This window comes from Drosophila eugracilis, unplaced genomic scaffold (genome assembly GCF_018153835.1).
Source record: "Drosophila eugracilis isolate 14026-0451.02 unplaced genomic scaffold, ASM1815383v1 contig_423, whole genome shotgun sequence".
NCBI lineage: Eukaryota > Metazoa > Arthropoda > Insecta > Diptera > Drosophilidae > Drosophila > Drosophila eugracilis.
This window is the reverse complement of record NW_024573287.1, coordinates 881,220-901,719: the sequence shown is the minus strand read 5'-3', so window position 1 is coordinate 901,719 and position 20,500 is coordinate 881,220. Positions and strand designations below refer to the sequence as shown.

The 20,500-nt window shown below is 40.0% G+C and overlaps 3 protein-coding genes across 3 annotated transcripts in view; all 3 read right to left on the bottom strand.

The window, feature by feature from the left end:
- Nucleotides 1-5,911: 5,911 nt before the first annotated feature.
- On the bottom strand, nt 5,912-10,012 carry LOC108105185 (protein bicaudal C). Its single transcript, XM_017211635.2, has 9 exons — nt 9,706-10,012; nt 9,599-9,648; nt 9,250-9,319; nt 9,113-9,192; nt 8,722-9,048; nt 8,529-8,654; nt 8,088-8,469; nt 6,882-8,012; nt 5,912-6,695 (listed from the first exon to the last, which is right to left on the bottom strand). Exons 1-9 carry the CDS (start codon nt 10,010-10,012, stop codon nt 6,448-6,450), a joined length of 2,721 nt encoding a protein of 906 aa, XP_017067124.1. The 3' UTR covers nt 5,912-6,447.
- A 130-nt stretch (nt 10,013-10,142) lies between these two features.
- LOC108105186 lies at nt 10,143-11,507 on the bottom strand. The gene is made up of 3 exons (XM_017211636.2): nt 11,421-11,507; nt 10,741-10,909; nt 10,143-10,224 (listed from the first exon to the last, which is right to left on the bottom strand). Exon 2 carries the CDS (start codon nt 10,895-10,897, stop codon nt 10,763-10,765), a length of 135 nt encoding a protein of 44 aa, XP_017067125.1. The 5' UTR covers nt 10,898-10,909; nt 11,421-11,507; the 3' UTR covers nt 10,143-10,224; nt 10,741-10,762.
- A 738-nt stretch (nt 11,508-12,245) lies between these two features.
- Nucleotides 12,246-20,500, bottom strand: part of LOC108105187 — a 40,020-nt gene continuing 31,765 nt past the window's right edge. Inside the window, exons 4-8 of the mRNA XM_017211637.2 lie at nt 19,404-19,539; nt 19,045-19,178; nt 16,485-16,607; nt 16,222-16,411; nt 12,246-14,959 (exon numbers count right to left, since the gene is read on the bottom strand). Coding sequence (XP_017067126.2) covers nt 14,307-14,959; nt 16,222-16,411; nt 16,485-16,607; nt 19,045-19,178; nt 19,404-19,539 — 1,236 coding nt within the window. The 3' untranslated portion in view covers nt 12,246-14,306. The remainder of the gene's footprint in view (nt 14,960-16,221; nt 16,412-16,484; nt 16,608-19,044; nt 19,179-19,403; nt 19,540-20,500) is intronic.

Genomic DNA, 20,500 nt, shown 5'->3' with positions numbered 1-20,500 from the left:
AGTTCTGCTTCCCTCAACCAGAGCAATTTGCAATTGCAATAAATATGTCCAGTCATCCTTACCAATTGCCATGACATCTGCTGCTGTTGAGTCTGTAGCATTTCACAGATTGCTCGATTACAAAACAACTATGAACCGGCAATACAATGGCAAAGAAATACATTTTTAAATCCACCAAGATAGATTGCTGGGGACTGAGAGCTAAATCAAAATAGGTTTGCTGAGAGAAAGAGGCCGATTAAACCGCTTTTAGCCTTCAAAGGCACACAAACACAAACATTCTCGTACACACAGATGGCGATGGAGTTGCCCAGAACTTGTGAAAATTGGTAAACAATTTATGTGGTCAAATAAAATTGCACCAAACTGGAGCAATGCAGAAGCAGAAAAGCCAGACACCACAACAGGAGCAGAAACAAATTTATGACCGCTCAGTCCAATACCAGAAAATTCGCAAAAACTTCCGCCACAGAAAAAGGAATATTTTGCAATATGAACAGAGGCGCAGTTGGCAGATATGAGTAAAACCCAAATATTCTGGGGCATTAATTTATAGCAGAACTCGAAATGAAATCAGTAACAGGACATGTATTTTTAAAGAGAATTCGGAACCGTTGCTGACCATTTCATAAAGAAGGAGTTAAATTTCTCATTCAATTTATTTAAACTTATTTTTAAAACATCAAAATTAAGTAATATTGAAAAATAAGGTACTGAATTATATCCTTCTAGAATTCTTGTAAGGCAAACATATTTGAAGAGACCATCCAAATTTCCTCCCTTATAATTTCACTACCCACGCCCCTGGGCATCGGCAATAACTGCATAGATGCAGATACCAAAAGCCCAGGAGAAGCCCGAAAACTGAAGTGAGTATGTAAGGGGGCAAAGGAGGGGCCATTCAAGGATATAAATTACATGCTTAGCTACTCAGTACTTCCCCTACCCGATTTGCCCGCTCATATGCAAAAGTTTTCCCCCATTTCTTGTTTTTTTTTTTGGATGTTGTGCAGTTTGGGATTTTTGTTGCAGAGATTATGAAATAAATTTCCACATGCCACAACATTTTCGCAGCCACAAACGAACAACAAATATGCTAGGTACAGATACCTCTCCTCCGGTCGGCGAATGTTGCACTTGAGATGCGCCTTTAGCGCCAAAAAGTAGGCAACGGGGCCCTAAATTACACAAACACTGCCACAGTCAAGGGAGCCACTCCAGATCCTCGAAGTCGGAGAACCAGTGGCCATGCCAATAACAACAATGGATTTGCATATGAGATATTTTTCAATCGCCCCAACGTCCTTTATACCGCCATGTTTTCGTATTTGTTGAGGCAAAGTTTTAGTCCGTATAAAGATTTTTGATGTCGGGTGAAAAAAAGTTGTGCATCGAGACGGTGGAAAATTTGTAAAGTTTCTTTCGTTTTCAATCCATATATCATATCCATAAGAGATAAGAATTAGCACTGGGAGTTGTACAAAAGTTTTTAGCGAGGGTGCAGTTTGCGCTGAAAAATTGATGAGAAATCTCAAATAGCCTTGAAAATCGATTGTTTGAATGTTCTATTTAATAAGTGAAAAGTATCGATGACTCCTATAACCATTTTTATAATCCTTTAAATATTATTTGAAAATATTTGTATTTAATATGAAGTGAAAATGTAACACATACAGCCGACAAATTTCATTGAACTTTTAACCTTTTGTTTGCAAAGTGGATTTCGAAAATATTTTACTAAATATTATACTTAAATTAATTGTTCAAATAAATCTTTGAAACCCAATCTAAATGCATACCAAAACAGAGAGCTAATAAATAAATCCATTAATTGCATATGCTGCATGACTTCATAACCATCCAGGTAAGTATAACTAAGTAATACGAATCCTAATTGAATCAATCTTTGACTGCGTCAACAGTGTGTAAATAAACGCTTAAATGGGATGACGAAGCAATAATCTGCCAGCAATTACCTGTAAGATGAGCAGCAATGATTGGATAAATAAATATGACCGTAATTCTATTTAAATAAATAAGAGCCAATTAAGACGAAAGCAAAATAGCTAGCCACTTACGAAAATTCCAATATTTCGTTGAAAATATTCGCAAATGCGTGAAAACTAATTAACATCAACGTCTGATTAAGCCGCTCTTTCGAATTTCTGCCTGAGTCTGCCACCTTACAACGTCCTCTTTCATAAGCCACAGCCGGTGCAGCCAAACCGAACAACAAAAACCAAGAAAATAAAAGTCCAAGGCTATAAGAGAAATGCCTCGCCGAGAGAAGAATGCGACACCGTTGCAGGTGGCACTAAAAAATGGCTGAAATTCCTCTAGCTGAACAGCAACCCGGAGAAAGGGAGCCGCGGGTCATCCGCAGCTCAGATCAGGACACAGCTCATTAAACGCTGGTCATAGTTTGACTCTCTCTGCGGATATTACACGGGCAAAATATATACATTAAGAAGAGCTGTCAGAAGGACACCAAACACCATTAATATAAGACAATAAAGCGCCTTATAGAGAAATGTAGATTTATTGAAAATTTTGCCAGGCTAAATATTCTTTCCCATAAGATGAAATCATTTTCAAATTTAAAAGTTTTTGTTTGCCTTTTTTTTGTTGTTAGGCCAAATTTACTGCCATAGTCTTTTAATAATAAAATTCTTAGATAATATCCCAAAGCTTTTGTTTTTTCACAGTGTGTTTCTGTTTGCTTGGTCCTGTTGTTATTTTTAAGCCGGTCGAAGGATAATCCGAAAAGGCTGGCGACGACTTAATGCGCCCCTTGGCTGTGCTAAATAGCTTTCATTATTTACTTTATTCTCACATAAAGCGTGCGAAAAAGTTTGGTCCAAGCCATTTTTACGGAGCTGGAGAGAACTCCAGCAGCAAAAACAGAGCCGGATATGGAAAATGGCTAAGATAGAGTGGAAAATAAATGTTCCTGCTCGAATGGCTAAAGGTTTTCTCGTTTTGTTTCGAAACTTTTTTGACTCAGCTGTATGTGGACACTTGCCGAGGCTTTTCCTTCTACTCCGTCTCCTCCTCCCCGGCAGCAATAAATCATTTCACATATCAATCAGTCAATCAAATAAATGTTTGACTGCCGCCCAACTGGCTGCCCGCCCTTATCCGATATTGATTGTCCCACTAAATACAATTTTTGCCTAGTCAGTCAGTTGCCCAAAAGTAAGAAAAGAAAAATTCAGCTCGGCAGTTGACATTTTCCATCAACAAAAAATGGGGAAATTGAAGAAGCAGAGACGAGCCGAGCTCAAGACATTGTTGCCTAGTTCCCCGGCACACTATGGGAAATGTTTACCAAAAAGGAGGAGCCCGGGGTCTCGGAGACACGCTCCTTGGCAATTGACAAGTTTTGTTTGCTTGCTGGATGAGTCCGGGCACGCCCTTCTGTCTATCTTCCGGCTTATCTTCCGCTGGCTGAGATGTGAAAGGTTACCCAGAAACCCTGGAGTCGTGAAATTGGCTTGCCAAGTGCAGGGAAGTGGTGCATCAAAAATTAAACGTCGCAGATTGCGATATATGTAATTACAGACGAGCAGAGGATTTTTCAAAGTGGGAGGTTCATTGAGTTACTTTAGCTGATCTTGTATGACAGCTGATTTTTAATCCACGTTCTACATCATAAGCATATTTTTATTCAATTTTTGAGTTTATAAATAAGAATGCTTAAATACTGTTAGTATGTAATTTGAAAAACGTATTTTTTTTGTGATTTAAATAATAAAATATGAATTTTTGAAAATCAAGAATCAGCCCTAACAATATTCTTACAGTCTGATTCTTATTTAAACTTTTCGCCCATAATATCCCGAATGCTTAAAGTATGTCATAGTTAAAAAAATTGTATTTACCTTCAGGTTATGTTAAACAATGTGTTTTCTCTTACTATTTTTCTAATACTTTCGATGTAAATCGCTAGTTATATTTCACATGTGTATTTGGGTACGATTTTTTGTTTTGCTTTTCCCTCTTTTCGGTTGTCTGGCTGTGCACAATTTGGCAAACAATTTTATTTTATGCAATTTTTGGTTGATTTATCTGCGAAGCCTTTAAGGCGCACCGAACGAGTATCCCGGGTGTCCTGGCGAACGGGGATTTGGATGTTGGCTTTGGTAGCGAAGCTCCTTGTTGCTCCTTTTTCTGTCCACCTAAGCCGCTTGCTCCTCTCGATTTTGCTTCTTTCTCGTTCCTTATCTCATTTCGCGTATCACGGAACTCGTTAAAATCACCTTAGAACACGTGACTGCACAAACACACACTCGCATACACGTTCGGTGGGCAGAAGCAACAGCCTTACCCACACGCAAGCACTCACACTGTTTGGGACTATGGCAGATCCTTCGGTGGATCCTTTTTCCTATTTTTCGCTTTCTGTTTTGGTAAATGCTATGTCAGAAACACAAAAACTGCATCGTACACACACACGCACACCAGAGCAAAGAGTTCAATTCTGCGGTTTCAGTTCAGTTCAGCTATTTTTTTTGGTTCTATTTTCTCTTGTTTATTTCCACTGTTTAAGGTCCCGATGTTCGTGATACTTCGAGAGCTAAATGATCTACGCACGTCCTCACGCAAGGACAACGCAATGTAAACTGCAGCAGGAGGCACCGGATTCGCGTCACTGCGAGTCCTGTGCACAGATTTCCCAATTGGCGAATGGGACACGAAGGCAGTTCGGAAAATCCGATGTCCTTCGGCGGAAAAATCACGAATGGAAAAGCGAGGGGAGAGAGAGTAACATCGTGGTAGGCTTCATAAGCTAGAAGTTCTTGTATCTAATTCACTGCTTATTTCCCCTTTGCACTGCTTGCGAAACACTGCTCCCACTGTTAGGTGTTACCCTGTTTCACTGCTTAGCACACTGCTTGCATATACTCACCACGATTCCCCTTAAAAACAACGTTCAGTGGACGGAAAAATAGATGTTATTTGTAAATGAAAAATTAGAAGTGTATTAAACATACTCATTTTAAAGTAACTAAAATTTCAGAATTTGTGCTTTTCTTGGATTTTTATATATTTTTTTAATCAATATTTAAAGAAAATATCAAATGGCAATATTATGAAAACATGGTAAGTGCAGAATACTTTGAGCATTATAGGTCCTCTGTGCTTAATTTATATATATGGACATTGAACTCAGTACAACAGATAACTATATAACAATTTACTTACAAAAAATGAAATCAACGTTGACGAATGGTCGAAATGGCGACTCCCCGGCTGGTCAGTGACTCCAAAACCCAATTCATAATTGTAAATCAAATTGCTTGCCAAAAAAGTCAGACAAAAGCCTACTCAAAGCACTTAAGTGGAACATAGCTGTAGCCATGTAAATGACCGCCAGTCTGAGACCGAGATGGATGCAGAAATTAGTTGCCATTGGCAGAAGCACTTTGCGCCCAAAATGTCATAATCATAAAAATTCGCAATTATGCTGATGACCGCAACAACGGTAGCAACAACCGGCAACCGGAGCAAAACATTTCCAGTTCATTAGCACAGCCACGCCCCTTTTTCGCCCATCTTCTCTGTGTGAGGGCACACATTCGATTTTGTTGTCCTGGAAGTAGTTTCTTGGCACGACTTTGAGGTTGAGAATAATGCAATACAAATTATGCAGACAACTGGAGACAGTAAAGTCATTAGCCTCTATTCGTAGCTGTCTGCTGAGACAGAGCTTAGTATGGTGGTGTATCTATAAATATATATCTATAAATTGATTTTATAAATCTCAATCTTAAAACAATTTGTGCAAGTATGCCAAAAGTTGCAAACACAAAATATATATTTCACCAATTAAAATTCGAAGATTACAAAGTAGTTCAGTCCAGAAGATACATTTTTAAGCCGATAAAAATATAGTTAGAAAAGCCTCGACTTCAGGTTGTTTTCCATAGACATCAATTTATTCATATCAAATGTTTATGTGTGACTTTTTTTGCTTATCACTTAATACATGTGTTGGTTTTCTTTTTAGGTTTTCCTATTTCAGTTAGTTTACAAAAATTCATTTCTTACAATAAGTGATTTCGTTTAGTTAGATTTCATAAATAATTCACAATATTTTTGTTTAAGACGGTTTCTCTGCTTTCTACATAAATAATTTCGAAATAAATTAATCGCTTAAAACAAAGGCTACTACGATCTATTGGCAAATTAGGCAACCTGGGCACTTTCCCGCTTGCAGCTCTGCTACTTGGAATTTGAGTACAAATGCGAGTATAAGTCAAGGTCACGGCTGTGTTTTCGGGAAAGTCAATCGCCCAGATGCCTTGCTATTTTCTTCGTGGTTTTTCTACAGTTCTTTTTTCGTTCCGATTTTCCTGATCTTACGACTAGCAAAATAAATGGGCATGCAAAAAAAAAAGATAAGAAAAAACAACCCAGGTGATGGGGCGAACAATCTGGAACGAATCACCACTGGTTGGAGGGACGGCGCTCAGCGCCCGGGGCCGCACTTCCCGAAAATCGCGGCGACGAGGAGTTCTGCGAGGAGCTGCTGCTGGGCATTGTGCTGCAGGCCGCCTCGTTGGCCAGCAGCGTGTGAATGGCCGCCAGCAGCTTCTTGCGAGCTCCAAACGCCGCAATACCCAGCTCCATCAAGTTGTCCTCAGTCAGCGTGGTGAACACCTCCAGGTCGATTTCGTTAAGCACGAAAATTTCTGCAAGGAGAAATACGAAAGCTTCAGTTTTACACGATTCATGCCTAATAAAAAGACAAATATTTTTTCAAGTATGTAAAAGAAAAACTCTCCATTCTAGTCAAGTCACAAAAGTTTGCTTTATCATCATCAGGTCATCTTATGTACACAGTTAGTAAAAACAGACAATCGGTGGGAATTACTCACTGATGTAATGCTCCAGACCCAAACTGGTAAGTAGGGTCTGGATGTCCTTGTGCTGGGTGAGCTGCATCCGTCGGTTGACTGGAGTGGCATCCAGTAGTCCGGTGGTGGCACTCAATCCGTATGGGGATCCCAGTCCTGGTGGTAAGCGCCATCCATTTGACGACCCACCACCGCCTCCATTGTCCCCGTTTTCCAGCGGGGCAGGAGCGGGCGATGTGCTGCTCAAGCCCATTCCCATCCAGGCGGGCGTGGGTGTGCGCAACTCCCCCGCCACCGGAGTGCGCTCCATGGCTTTGTAGCCCAGGGCACGTTTCATGTCGAAGTCAAAGGCACGATGGCTGTTGTGCTTGTTTCCTCCAAGGTCGTAGTGTAAACTCCTATAGCTCTCGGCACTGCCGGGCAGGAGATGGGCTCCTCCGCCCGAGGATCCACCTCCACCACTGGAATTTCCCAATCCAAGAAGTACTCCATCGCTGAGGCGTCGACCCAGCCGCGCACCACCTCCTCCTCCGCCAACACCACCACCACCTCCCTCACTACCATACGTAGAATCCGGCGAATAGTGTGCCCGATTTTGACATCCAGCCGTTGAGGATGATGTCGAAGACACGGTTCCAGGTAGATTTGCAAACGGAGGATATGATTGCTCCAGCGAGGTGGTGCTGCTGCTGAAGCTCTGGTAACCACTGGTATTCTGGCTGCAACTGTTTCGCGGTGAAACAGTTGGCGGTTTTAGTGGAGCTACCGCTCCAGGAACCTGCAGATAGTTGATATTGTTGTTCTGACTGCCACCCACCATCGAACGACCCTGACTCTGCTGCTGGAAGCTGTTGTGTAGCTGCATGTACTTCTGGGTGGGCGCACATATCCCGGTGGGCGTGGCCAAACCATTGGCGTTCAACAGCAGGTGATTGTTGTTGGCATAAGGCGTCAGTTGGCCAGTCAAAGCGGGCGGCAGCAGCGATGGAGTCTTCGGGCTGTCCACATAACCAGCCAGCAGAGCTGTCAACTGGGTGCGATACGCCAGGTTGAGGTCCTTGTCCTTGGGCATGAAATAGTACTCGGGAATCTCGGGCTTCACGAACGGCGTGGCTAGACGCAGGATTTCATGGCGGGCCTCGTAAATTTTGTCTAGTAATGGATGTTATAAAACATTTTTGAAATTATTTAAAAAAATATTACACGTATTCTGATCGAAGGACCCACCTATAAACTTCTCCACTCCCTTGACCACAATGGCCAGAGTGCTCTGCCGCTGCTTTTGGCGCAAAGTAATGTAGACGCCGTACTTGGTGTTCAGGCTCATTATCTCGGAGGCATCATTCTGGTTGTCCGGAAAGTCAAATATCAATGCTACGGGCAAATTGCCAAGCAATTGTTGTCGCGCCAAGTAGACGTCGTCGATGCGGCCGCTGATCGTGACCTGGGACTTCTTCAACGGCTTCACATTCATGTCGCTCAGATCGGGAAATATGATCTTGGTCTGGGTGCGCTCCATTATGCTAAGCAGGTTCACGTTGTTCTTGCCCTTGACGATCTCATGATGCTGCGGCGATATCTCCATCTGGACATTCACCAGGATTTGGCTCTGAAACGGCGGTGGAATAAGTAATCAGTGCAAAGAGTGATTGCCTCTATAGAACCTACCGCAATGCTCTCACAAGCAAAATTTATGAGCAGCTGAGTGGCATCCCGAACCTGAGCCGATTCCTTCTCAGAACCTTTGACCAAAACCAGCGAGGTGTGCAGCTTGGGACGAGTCGAGAATATGACCTGAAATGGGATTTAATTTTTATCAATATGTTCTCTCATATATTATCTTGGTTTAAGGGGCACTCACCTGCACATTAAACTTGGTCTCGATCATTTTAATGTAGGGCGTCTCGTGATCAGGCTGCGGCTTGGTGGGTCCCATCACGGGCATCTCGAATGAGATGAGCAGCGGAGTCGAGAGCCGCACAAGGGACCGAGCCCGTTCAACACCCTCCAGACTGCCGCACAGCGACACCTGGTTGGACTTCTCCGTGGGATTGGAGCGGTTCGAGTCAGGGAAGTGGATATGAGTGTGGGTGTCGTCCATAATGCGTTTAATATTGTTGCCACCTCGTCCGATGATGTACGAATGATCCGTGTAGCTAACGTCCATTTTCATGATCACTCGGGTTCCCTGCTCAGAATAAATATTATTTGATTGATACTGATTTGGATCTCTGTAAAAATATACAACCCACCCTCGAGTCTAGGCTACTTAGAATGCGCTCCTTGGCCCGCTGCACTTGCTCCACCTTACCCACAATTCTCACATGCGGATCTTTAGATAAGAGGCTGTATTAAGTAAAAATTGCAAGATAAAAAATAAGAATCTCACCCTTCTTGCTCTTGGCACCAATTTTGAGTCTGCAAGGCCAGCTCACATACGTATCCGTCGTGTTCATGATCTAGTAAAACAATATATATTGGATATATGAAGATTCTTATATATCAAGTCAGAAGATCTCTAGACGGTCCTAACAGTATCTTAAAACTAGTTGTGTTATGTACTGAAATTTGAGGAACAGTCGGAATGCCAAAAAAAGACATGGATCATTTAACTTAAAAATTTTGCTCAAAGAGTAAATAACTTAAGATACTAATGAAACGAAAACATATTATTTCGTGTATTTTATTTTATGTTTACAATTTATTAGGCATGGCACACTATGACTATGTTTACTTACGTCATGAAAGAAGTACTCGGCTCCATTCATTCCCTCGATGGAGCTCTCCGCTTTAAGAAATATTGATAATTCCAATATCATATATACATGTATATATATAAACTGACCTTTTATTAATTGCTCTAGTTTCTGTCGATCAACCTTGAAACGTTCGGTGTGCAAATCGTCTGGGTTTTGAACACCCAACTTCAAAGCGATGGCGCGAATGTCACTCCAATCGCTGTCTACCGAGGAGATCTCGCTCTGGGTCTCGCTGGGTGCTCCACTGCCCACAGATCTGGTCGATGGCAGGACCTGAAGGCTGGACAGAGAACCCATGGATCCAGCTTCCACGTCCAAGCCAACCATCGGCAATTTGGAAACATCTGTGGGCGCCGGGTACATCAGTTTATTGAAAGAGGCACAGGACATCATCGTAGGGGTGGTATGAGTGGATCAGTGGGTGGGTTAATGAAGCGAGAGATATGTCAGAGGTCAACAAGTGCGGGTACCGAAGAAGAGTCGTTTAGTTTTAAAAACCAAGCAAAACGTCCGTCTCAGTTAGGAATTCTGGATGTCGAAGCGCTTTATTTGGTCAGCTTTGCTTGCTGTGGAGTGTAGTGTATCTGGGTGATTGATGAGATGAGCTGGCGATGAGTATGTGAAAAGTTCAAAATGATGAATTCAAAAATATATCGTCGAATATTGAATTATTAAGTTTTCATTGATTTAAATTAAACGTTAGTTTAATGTTAAAATGATAATTAAATTTTAATTAATATTTGTATAATCACTTAACTTATATTCACGAAAAGTATTGCCTCAAACTTTTTGCCGAAATATCAAAAGAATAGAGAGCACGAAGGATAAGATTTAACAACAAATTAATTTACATTCTAACTATAAAACCCTATATCCATGTAGTAAGTGCATAATCAATTTTGTTAGTACTTATTATGAGTAATAGGCCGGTATTTAAATAATAGATAATTTGCCTTATTATAATTTCTAAACTTTCTTGCATTTCCTTTTGACATAACCTCTCAAAATGGAGTGCAGCTGCCATGAGGTTTGCACTTTCCCCTTTCTCCCGTACACCCGAGAACCGTAATTTCACTTCCACTTTCACTTTTCGCGGCTTAAATTCCAATGGCGTGACTTACCACTTACAACCCACGGGAATCTCTACTTGAGGTTGAAAAGGCCCTGGAGATCCAGGCAGAGGGCATGCGTAAGGTCCTGGACGAATTGGATAGCCTCGACGAGGCAGACGTTCATAACAAAATTACGTATTTGTTGAAATCTCTCGACGAAAGGCATTTAAGATGTGATCTGCGCAATATAGACCTATATATCAGTATATAGCTGTGTGATTGCGAGAGGGGTCTGTGGGGTTTCGTCAGAATATGTTTTGGAAAATGTCTCTGATTCCTGGGCAGGGCTTCCACTTCTAAGTAAGGCTCGAAGGCAACTGAACGTGGCTCTCGATTTTGCCCACGACTTTGCCTGCTGTTCGACTGGCATTATTTCTAACTGTAGAACGGATGAATTCCGCATATCGCTGACAGGAGAAGATCTGGCGAATATTGTTGTTGCTGGGTCAATGAACCGCTCCCGAAATGAATGATACCAAACCTCAGAGAGCGAAAATCAAAACAATAGAGAGCAGTTACAGAATTCTAACAGCTTTCCTTCCAATCGACTAACAGCGGTTAGAATGTTGCCATGTAAGTTTGAAAATGTTGCTAACCGTTTTCATTCATTTTGGCGCCAGAAATATTGGGAGAGGAATACGAGGCGAAAAGAAACCGATTTTATTCCCGCCAAAAAACACGCCACTTACCGCAATTTTAGAGTTTCGGATCGTAGCACAAACACATAGATATCTCAGGTTAGTTCACTTAAACACAATCAATTGTAAAATCATTTCGACAAATAACACGCTCGTTTCACGTAAAATAATTATATATTCGCTTGTTAATTAATTTTGTGCGCAATTAATTTTCCGTCAATTGGTTAAATTAAGGTTCGAATGGGAATTCGGCTGGCAGTCGATGTACTTTTTTCAATGTAACCCGAAAAAAATAACCACTACCGAAGTGCGAGTAACAGAAAAACACCACGTGTGTGTGGGAAACACAAAGGGAAAATGCAATGGAAGTTGAATGAAAAGCGAAATTGAATTGTTGTCAGGAGATCGTGCACTGCGCTTGAGTTTTGTAATATATTTTTATGAAGGTTTCTATATATTTGATTAATTAATAAATTATAAGTCCGCGCCGTGCAGTTGTCGTAATTGAAGCGCGCTGACTATCAAACTAAGCTCGTCTTGTGGGTCCAAGTCCCAACTGACCTTCAGATCTAAAAGCTGTCTTTTATATGGGAAGTTTAGTTCTGTTCTATTCAATGCAGCAATAATCTTGTAAAGCTCTCAGTCAGCTGGATTTTTGGGATTCTCCAACAGTTCTGCAACGACAGCGCCAAATCGGAGAAATGGAGCTTTGTAAGTATCTGAAGCTCCCCAGATGGCGCTTTAGGAAAATGTTGTTACACTGAGCTAGAAATGTATACATGCTACATAAGCTAGCATTTTCCATTACCATTTTAGCCATGGTCTAAAAACTTTTAAATCAAAAAAAAAAATTAACAACGTTAAAACACGTCCTTAATCTTTATTTAATAGGGGGTTACTTTATTTCCTCGCTGCGTTTATTTTTACATCACTATTTTGTTTTTTTTAGAGCTTATTATTACATTTATTCTGTCTTTACACATTTTCGATTATTTAATGGGGATATGAATATATTATATTTAATGCAAAATGCATTTGCTTCTGTTTTTGATTCTCATTATAAATCTAAGACTTATCTGTCTCCCTAGCAGCTAGCAACGTTTACTGTCTCTTATGCTATTTTTATATCTCTTGGTTAATATCTGTAATATTTATTCAGTAACATCGAATTTGTTATTTTCACTTTTCTATATACATAAAACTAATTTTTTACATTCTTATATATCTCCTGTTCATTTAATGGCTATAATTGAAACCATATTGAAATTAAAATTGAAATTAAAGCTCCCCTTTAGTATCTCAATTGTGTAATGGGCATAACTTAGGGAAGACGACTTTCACAACACGATTTGATTATAGAAATCTAGGCGCATGCATTTTATTATTTTATTATTTTATGCTTATATATTTGTATTACTTGTTTTCAACATTTACACCAATTATGTTCTTTAATTTTATTTACATTTTACTTTTTGAATATAATTAAATTTCTTTTATTATAAATCATTTAACTTCTATAACATTACTTTCCAAAAAGCAATTTGTTTTGATTTTTATATTATTATTTTTTTAACTTTACATACGTGTTCTTTTATTTAGTTTTTAGATACCAATTTCATTACATTGATTTATTTTCAAGGTAAAGGAACTATTTACCGCTGGATTTTTGTTGGCCAAAAATGTTGAAATAATCGTTTGTTTTCTTTGAGTTTTAATATTGCCGAAATAAGAGTTGAAAATAAATGTTCCTTTTCTTTTTTGCTTGTCCTATGTATTTGCTGCTCTCTACAAATAAATGATTGCTACAATAATTAATTTTGCTTTTCATTTCCACAACCGTAAAAAGTTCCTTTCTGTACAGTGGATGTTATTTAAAATTACATTTGATTTTTGTTTTAAACTTTATATTTACACATTCAAATAATGCAGTGTCTTCAAGCCAAAGACGAATCATTAATAATATCTGTTTTTTAGCTTGAGTTGTTTACAATGGTTAAGCTTTCAAAAACACTCTTTAAAATGCACTACGGTACCCGAAAGCTAAGCTCAAGTGCAGTCTAAGGTTCAGCTTGCTGTACACTGTGCACATTTTTGTAACTCTTTTCTTTTGCTTTTTGGTGATTAGCTTTGATATACAACACAAAGAGTTCAAAGTACATGACAAATATTTAAAGTACTCTTTACTTTTCCATGACTAAACACTTGTAATTTTTCACCCTGTACGCAAATCCAAATATTAACTGTGCATTTTGTGTGTCTCTTTCAGCGAGTATTGATATTAATGTGCTTCTGATTGAGCTGTTTTCTTTTACGATTTAGTTTGTTTTGATCTCTCATCATTAACAGTAACATTTTGGTAGAAAAAAAGGAAGAATTAAAGATAAAGAAACTTAGTCGTGAATTTAAATTTCAGAGAAGAGGTATTATTGTCTGTACATTTGAGAATTTTAAATAAATTTAAAGGAAAGGAAACAGGGAAACTTTTTTATAATATAAATTGGTGTACTTATAAGGAAAAAGGTAACAGTTCTGCATAATATTCCTTTGTGAATGCAACGTACAGGGTATCAGCTATATTATTGGTTTCACCATATGTCATATTTTTCCCGACTTAACATTAATTCATTTCCTGTTTGTTTCATCGATTTCTTATCTACTTTCTGGCTGAATTTTCCACAATTAAATATACCACTTTTATGCACTCTCCCTGTCCTTATGCGTATAACACTTAAGAGCTACGGCCAGGTCGATTTATGCAGCTGGCTCATGCAATCAATATGCGTACGAATGTATATTAATTATGCCCTTCAACAATTCATGGGGGAAGAGGGAAAGGTCTGTTTTTTACTTCTTCTTGTATATATATATGTATATATATTTAACGGTGGCGAGCACCTTAAGCTACTTTCGGAAATGGATTTCATCATCAATTCGGCATCAGCACGCGCTCCAACGCGACTGCATCATCGCATCCATCGCCTGCGATTTCTTTTGCCGCTTTTCCCGCCGCCGAGTCATCAATAATCGTTGATCCGGCCAACTGGCCACGCCTCTTGCACCCTCCTGTCCGCCTCCAACAAGTGTCGTTGACAGCCGCTTAATGCTGCAACTCGCAACTCCTCCAGCGACAACATCTGCAACATCAGCAGTTGCCATTGCTTTTGGTGTTGCAGTTGCACTTGTGCTGCCAATATTCGCATCACCATCATCATCATCGTCGCGATTCTGAGTTGGCATCGCCATAGCCATTTGACAATTATAAAAGCATTTGACGCTAGATGCGAATGCGGATGCGGATGTTGCCGCCTTTGAATCTGTCACTTCGATGTTGGTAGTGGGATGTTGTTGCTGCTCTTGCTGTTGCACCTTCCCGTTCGGCGGCTTTGTGTATTGACAGTTGATAATTTGATGGCCCAATGGCCCTAGTAGCAGCAACAGAAGAAGAGCAGAAGTCGCCTCACCGCCCCCACAGATCCAGTGCCACGCCCCCGCCAACTGCCTGTTGATGGGAAGCTTTGTTAGCTGCGATGGCCAGAATCGCCAGAAGATTTCATGTGCAGCTGTCGAAGCGCCCGATGCCGTGTTATCCGCTGCAAATGGAGAGATAGACAGGTGAGGTTTATGGTACGAGAAAAAAATGAAACATTGCCATTAAAGGGGACTTCGTCTCTAACACAATTGGTACCTTTGTGAAAACTAAAGAAATGGAATTAAAGTTATCTTTCTTTTTGAAACTCCCTAAACTATTGAACCCTCTCTCTAAATTGTAATTGATTATAATTAGGTTTACTTCCTATTCACTTTAACTTCATAAAAATTTTCTTAGATGTTAAAGAATTTTGGGTGGGAAACGAAGGAAAATATTAGAGAAATCCAGTTTCCTACCAAAAAAAATGTATTTTCAAGCGTACTGTGTGAGTGGGAGTGTCAACAGTGCATTTGCATAAAGTTCATAGTGGAATGCAAGCAAGGAATCGGAACATGCAATCTCCCCATTCCTTCTACTTAATAACGAGGGTGGTTTGCAAACTTCCGTTTTCAGGGTTTCCCTTGGGCACTGTGGCAGAAATATGGTTGCATACGTTGATAGTTCGCTGCGATCCCACACCATTCCCCAGCTCGTTTCATCGGTAAGCCAGTGAACTCAATTTTAAATACAATTTTCAGCTCAATGCGTTTACACACTTGTTATTCCTGGTGTTGTCGTTACTTGGTGTTAAGTAAATGTTGTCGCTAGTAAGTGGCAAAAGGGAGAACCGCAAAGGGAACAGGGAGCAAACAAAAAAAAAAAAGAATATAGAAAAGGACCCACATTTTTGCCAGAGGCCCCGAATCACGACTCCATCCTGCACAGTCTGTCGCAATTCCGCGACAATCTTTCATGTCTAAACTTAGTTTATACCAATTTGATTTCCCCGCCATCTGATTCGATAAGCCTGCTCCTTGCTGCTCCTGGTTGTTAGCAGTCTGGCGAAATGTTTATGCTGCACAATTTTATTTACATAATTTACATTGTGTGCCCGACATCGACAGGATGCAGTGGGCTGAACTAAATGGGATACAGTCCATCTTCGTTGTTTGCCAAAGGCTTTACGTTTGCCTGAGATGGGATCACTTTAACGTATCGAATGTGCATACAGATCTTTTTCATTCTTTATCTTATTGAGAATAATAGCTACCTAGCTATTATAAGGATTAAAAATATGACAAAATCCGATTTCAGATTGGTTTGGCACTAGAAAATCAATAGTATTTTCTAGTGTTCCTATTCAATTTGAATTGTATATGAAACTAATAATGCTTTAAAGGCATGTTCTTTAATCTCCTTCATTTTGAAACCCAAAGTACTTACCTGAGTAGTAAGTCAAATAGGACTCGTTATGATCCTCATAGCCGCCCCTTTCACCATTCGTATGCTCCTCGAGGGGATAATTGTTGATGTCATACGATCTGCCTGAGGCCATTATCCTGGGCCGGTCCTCCTCGATGACACTCTCCATTTCCTCCTTGAAGATGTCAAAGATATTGGCCGTGCACTTGAGCTAACAACGGGAAATGGGAAATGTTGCGGGGCTTTATTAAAATCGGAACTGGTGCGGACCGTCGTATCCTTACCCTCATCTGGCTCTTGAGAAAATGTTGATTGGTGACCATGAAATGTATGGCACTCGTAACCGATTCTAGGGTGCTGTTCTCCCGCTTCTCTGTCTGGTAAGTCTTTATGTGATGCGGTGGTACCTACAAGAAACGTGCACGAATAATGTCAAGTGGTATCTCGAGTTTACAGCGAAATCAATTTGTATATATTCAGATCAAATCCTTTTTCGATGAAGTGCGCCGCAATATGAAAGCGAAAACTATTCCCCAAAGCTGACACTTTTGCACCGAAAAATAAAAGCGACCACGCCAGAGAGGCCGAGGCAAATTTATAACTTATGAATGATGAATAGATTTACGCTTGAGTGATTAACTAGAGCAGATGATGGTGATGCTAAAGCTGATGACGATGATGATGGCAACGACGGAAACGATGGCAGGGGCAGGAGCCAAAGGAGATGGGTGAGCTGTGTCGAGAAGACGAGGCCACTTTGTTTGCGGTGAGTTTAGTTTGAAGTGCTTGGCAGATACGATGCCCTAACCAGCACCACCCATACCATTTAGATCACCCGCACCACCCACAACTGACAGCACACATGATGGCTGCGGGGCGGTGGGTGAGTGGTGCTCCTGTTGAAATGCGCTCGTTAGCTAAAAGATCAAGTGGCCGCACCCACTGCATGGCCACCCACTGGAGGCAACACTCAAGTGCTGTTTGTGTTAGTTTTCCTGCTTTATTTTCATATATTTATAAATATATGCTTTTGCTGAATTGCATTTTTTGATGGCGATTAAATCCGAAACTTTGAATTTTTAAATAGCATTTTATTCATGATTAAAAACAAAACATTTGCTGATATTTTTTAATCGATTTTCCTATCCATTCCATTTTTTAAGTTAAAATGCAATTCACCGTGAATTGGTTTTGGGGCTCTATTTTAATTAAGAAATATGAATGCATTAACAACTTAGTGTAAGTTCTAGGTAGCTTTAGTAATTCTGTTTTATTTTGATTTAATTTGCTTTAAACCGTTTAATGTGCCACTAAAACCCATTTTAAAATAATTTAAGTATAGAGTTTGGAGACCTTCTTAACTTTTTGTTTGTGTGTGACATATGTATACCTCTTGACTCGTAAAACAGACCTTATTTACTTTGGAGTTAAACACTGACTAAGCCCAACCAACTTACAACTTGATCTCTCACCTACAAAACCACACATAAAGGCCGCAAGTTTGAAATATGACTTGCAGGGGCCACGGTGACATTGACAACGCATTTACTATACTCCAGCTGCCACCAGGTAACCCAGTGTCTGGATTGGGGAAACAATAACAATAACACCAGCCAAAAGTCTGGGAGAAAGGCCGTAATGTTCTGGGCCGCCATAAAAACGCCAGAGAAAAACTAGCTGACAACCTAAACGTTTCTTGAAAAACCAAACGCAAAATGCCAGGACATGTCAGGCATCCTTGCAGCCCCGCATCACACCTGTGCAATCATGCGGAGAGGAGAGGCATGACAGCAGCTGGGCGCAAACTGGCAGGAGGCACTGCGGCGGTGAGCGGTGTAGCGGTGTGACCTCCTGTTGGAGTCGACAGTCGACTGCTGTGGTTGCGGCCATAAAACATCCCGACCAGCCCATTCCATACCTTTCCATTTCCGCCCAGTACGGCCCATCCTGGCAAAAGCGAAATGGCATAAAAACTGACGGCATATCAAAAAATGTATATAACCGAAGAGCCGAAAGAAAAAGCGGGTTCTAGGCAAATATAAATGCCAAAAGATGGCCTGTAGAATGGAAACGACGCACTCACAGGTGCCAAAAAGTATGCAACAGACGAGGAATGAAAAATCGTATACTAAACGAAAAAAATTGCAAAACCCACTGGCCACGTTTCATCTGGTTTTTCGTTTTTTAAACAAGTTGATTGATCAAATGCGAGGAGGCAATTAAAGAGTTTACTATTTAATGAACTTCGATTTGAAACAGTTCAAATAAAAGCAAATATTTTCAAACGATTTGCTCGCTTAATTTGTGTTGCAATCTAGGTAAATCGTTTTTCGTGTTATAAATATTCCTGAAATAAGTTTGAATTGTCCTTTAAAAACTAACATGTAAAATAATGAATATTATGTATATTTACTTTGCAATGCAATATTTCGGAAAATTAATAGGTTTTTGGACTAGGGTATAGTTGTGCTTTTTCTGTATTTCGGATACAAATATTTAGCAGGCACAATATAAAAATAACAATATATAATATTTTAAAATATTACAACTAAAATCATTTAGTATTTTACTACTTTAGCTTTTTAATTCAGAAAAGTACCTAATTTCCACTTAAACTTGCATTGGCCAACCGCTTATTCCCACTCAAAGTGCATTCGAACCCAAATCGAAGTGCCAGCCCCACTCTTAACCAATGACTAATTGAAAAACTGGTGGCCCATCAATAGAAAGCGATCAAAGACCTAAGTTCACCGTTTTCCGATTGCCGAGCTAATTGAAGGGCGGAATAGGAGGAATGGGCGTGTCCGGGTGCGGATAACAGTGGTAAACGAAACCAAAACTTACCACAATACCATTAATAGTCCATGTCAAATTAGCAGCCGGTTTCGAGTATTTAATTGAGCAATTGCCGTCGACCAAATCGCCGATGCGATAACGTGCCTGTATCCCGGTAACCACAGTGTGCTCTTCCGGCAGCTCTGCAAAAAGTGGGCCAAAAATAGAGGGGCACTCGTTAGCCAAGGAATGGAGATGTAAAATTGGCCAAAAAGGACGAAGCCGGTGGCAGGCTCAAATAGATTTGTTCTAATTAATTTGCTTGCCTCCACAGCCGCTTCGCCTTTCCATTAGCCCATTGCAATTCTTAACGCTTTATAGTAGATATATATATATATACTTTTTTTTATTTCTATTTTTTCACTTACCAACCACCTCCATTTCACCGGACACCATGGCCGTTTGAAAAGTGGGCGCCTCCACGGATATTTCGCATGTAAATTTTCCCGAAATATTCAACGGCACCGACTGCAGGACGACGTGGCTCTGATTCGAAAGGTTGCGCTTGAAAAAGAAGAAAGCGAGTAGTGAAAGTCAGCTCAGTTGGCGGGGAAATGAAGAACGTAATAAAAATTAGTTCGTCCGAAATTGGCTGGACGCGGTGCAAAGAAATTGAATAGCGAACCAGTGACACAGCGAGTGGCAAGTGAAAAATGAGATGGGAAAAATATGAAAATGTTTCCTTGGCTCTTGGAATGATGAAAAGCACAGCTGCTGGTTGGGTGAAGATTGTTTGATGAAAAGTGTCGGCAAATGGAGGGCATAAAGGTGAAGGATTGATTTTAAAAGCTGAAGGGGTAATCTTCACTTGATTAAGTTTTTCTTTGAGTCAAAGCAACTTGGCGCAAGATTTTGAGGTAGCATCTTTCTTATTTCACTATTTTTCATGGACTCTTAGGTTCTAATAATTTGAAAGTAGGAAGTAAATCTTGATACACCTAAAGTGCTTAAAAAATGCATTAATTTATGTACAATTTTATGTAGAACGGAAAATAAATATCAGCTATAGAAAGAATTATTTTAAAATAATTGGGTTCGCTAAGACTTAACCAGCTTTTTTGGCTGAAACTCTTTTTAATCTACAATTTGTAAACTCTGGCCTTTGTTTAAGCTCTTCAAACATAAATCAGGATTTTATTTTGATTATAAAGCTGGCGCAGTTTAATCTTTCGAAGAGAAAATGGGGAAACCTCATATAACAATTCACTTAATAAAAATCAAATTTAATAAATTGCATTTAATATTGTGCGTAATTTTCAGGAAAAATAATTGTCACATAAAAGCAGTGGAGAGGTCAAAATTAAGTAGGTGAAGTGGTGGGCGGCATGGATGTAGTTCCAGAGGATCAATGACTGAAGCTCGTGCGAATGTTTAACCCAATTTGTTGCCGCTGATACCTAATTGGCCCTTGTGTACTTCGCCGGAATAATTAAAGGTGTCTATAATACTCTTACAATGGGTATGT

Coding starts and splice junctions, on each gene's coding strand:
- LOC108105185 (XM_017211635.2), bottom strand. CDS start 10,012: ATGATGTCCTGTGCCTCTTTCAATAAACTGATGTACCCGGCGCCCACA. Junction 9,049..9,112: donor TAAGTAGCCTAGACTCGAGG/GTGGGTTGTATA, acceptor TATTCTGAGCAG/GGAACCCGAGTGATCATGAA. Junction 8,655..8,721: donor AGACCAAGTTTAATGTGCAG/GTGAGTGCCCCT, acceptor ATCCCATTTCAG/GTCATATTCTCGACTCGTCC.
- LOC108105186 (XM_017211636.2), bottom strand. CDS start 10,897: ATGCCTTTCGTCGAGAGATTTCAACAAATACGTAATTTTGTTATGAAC.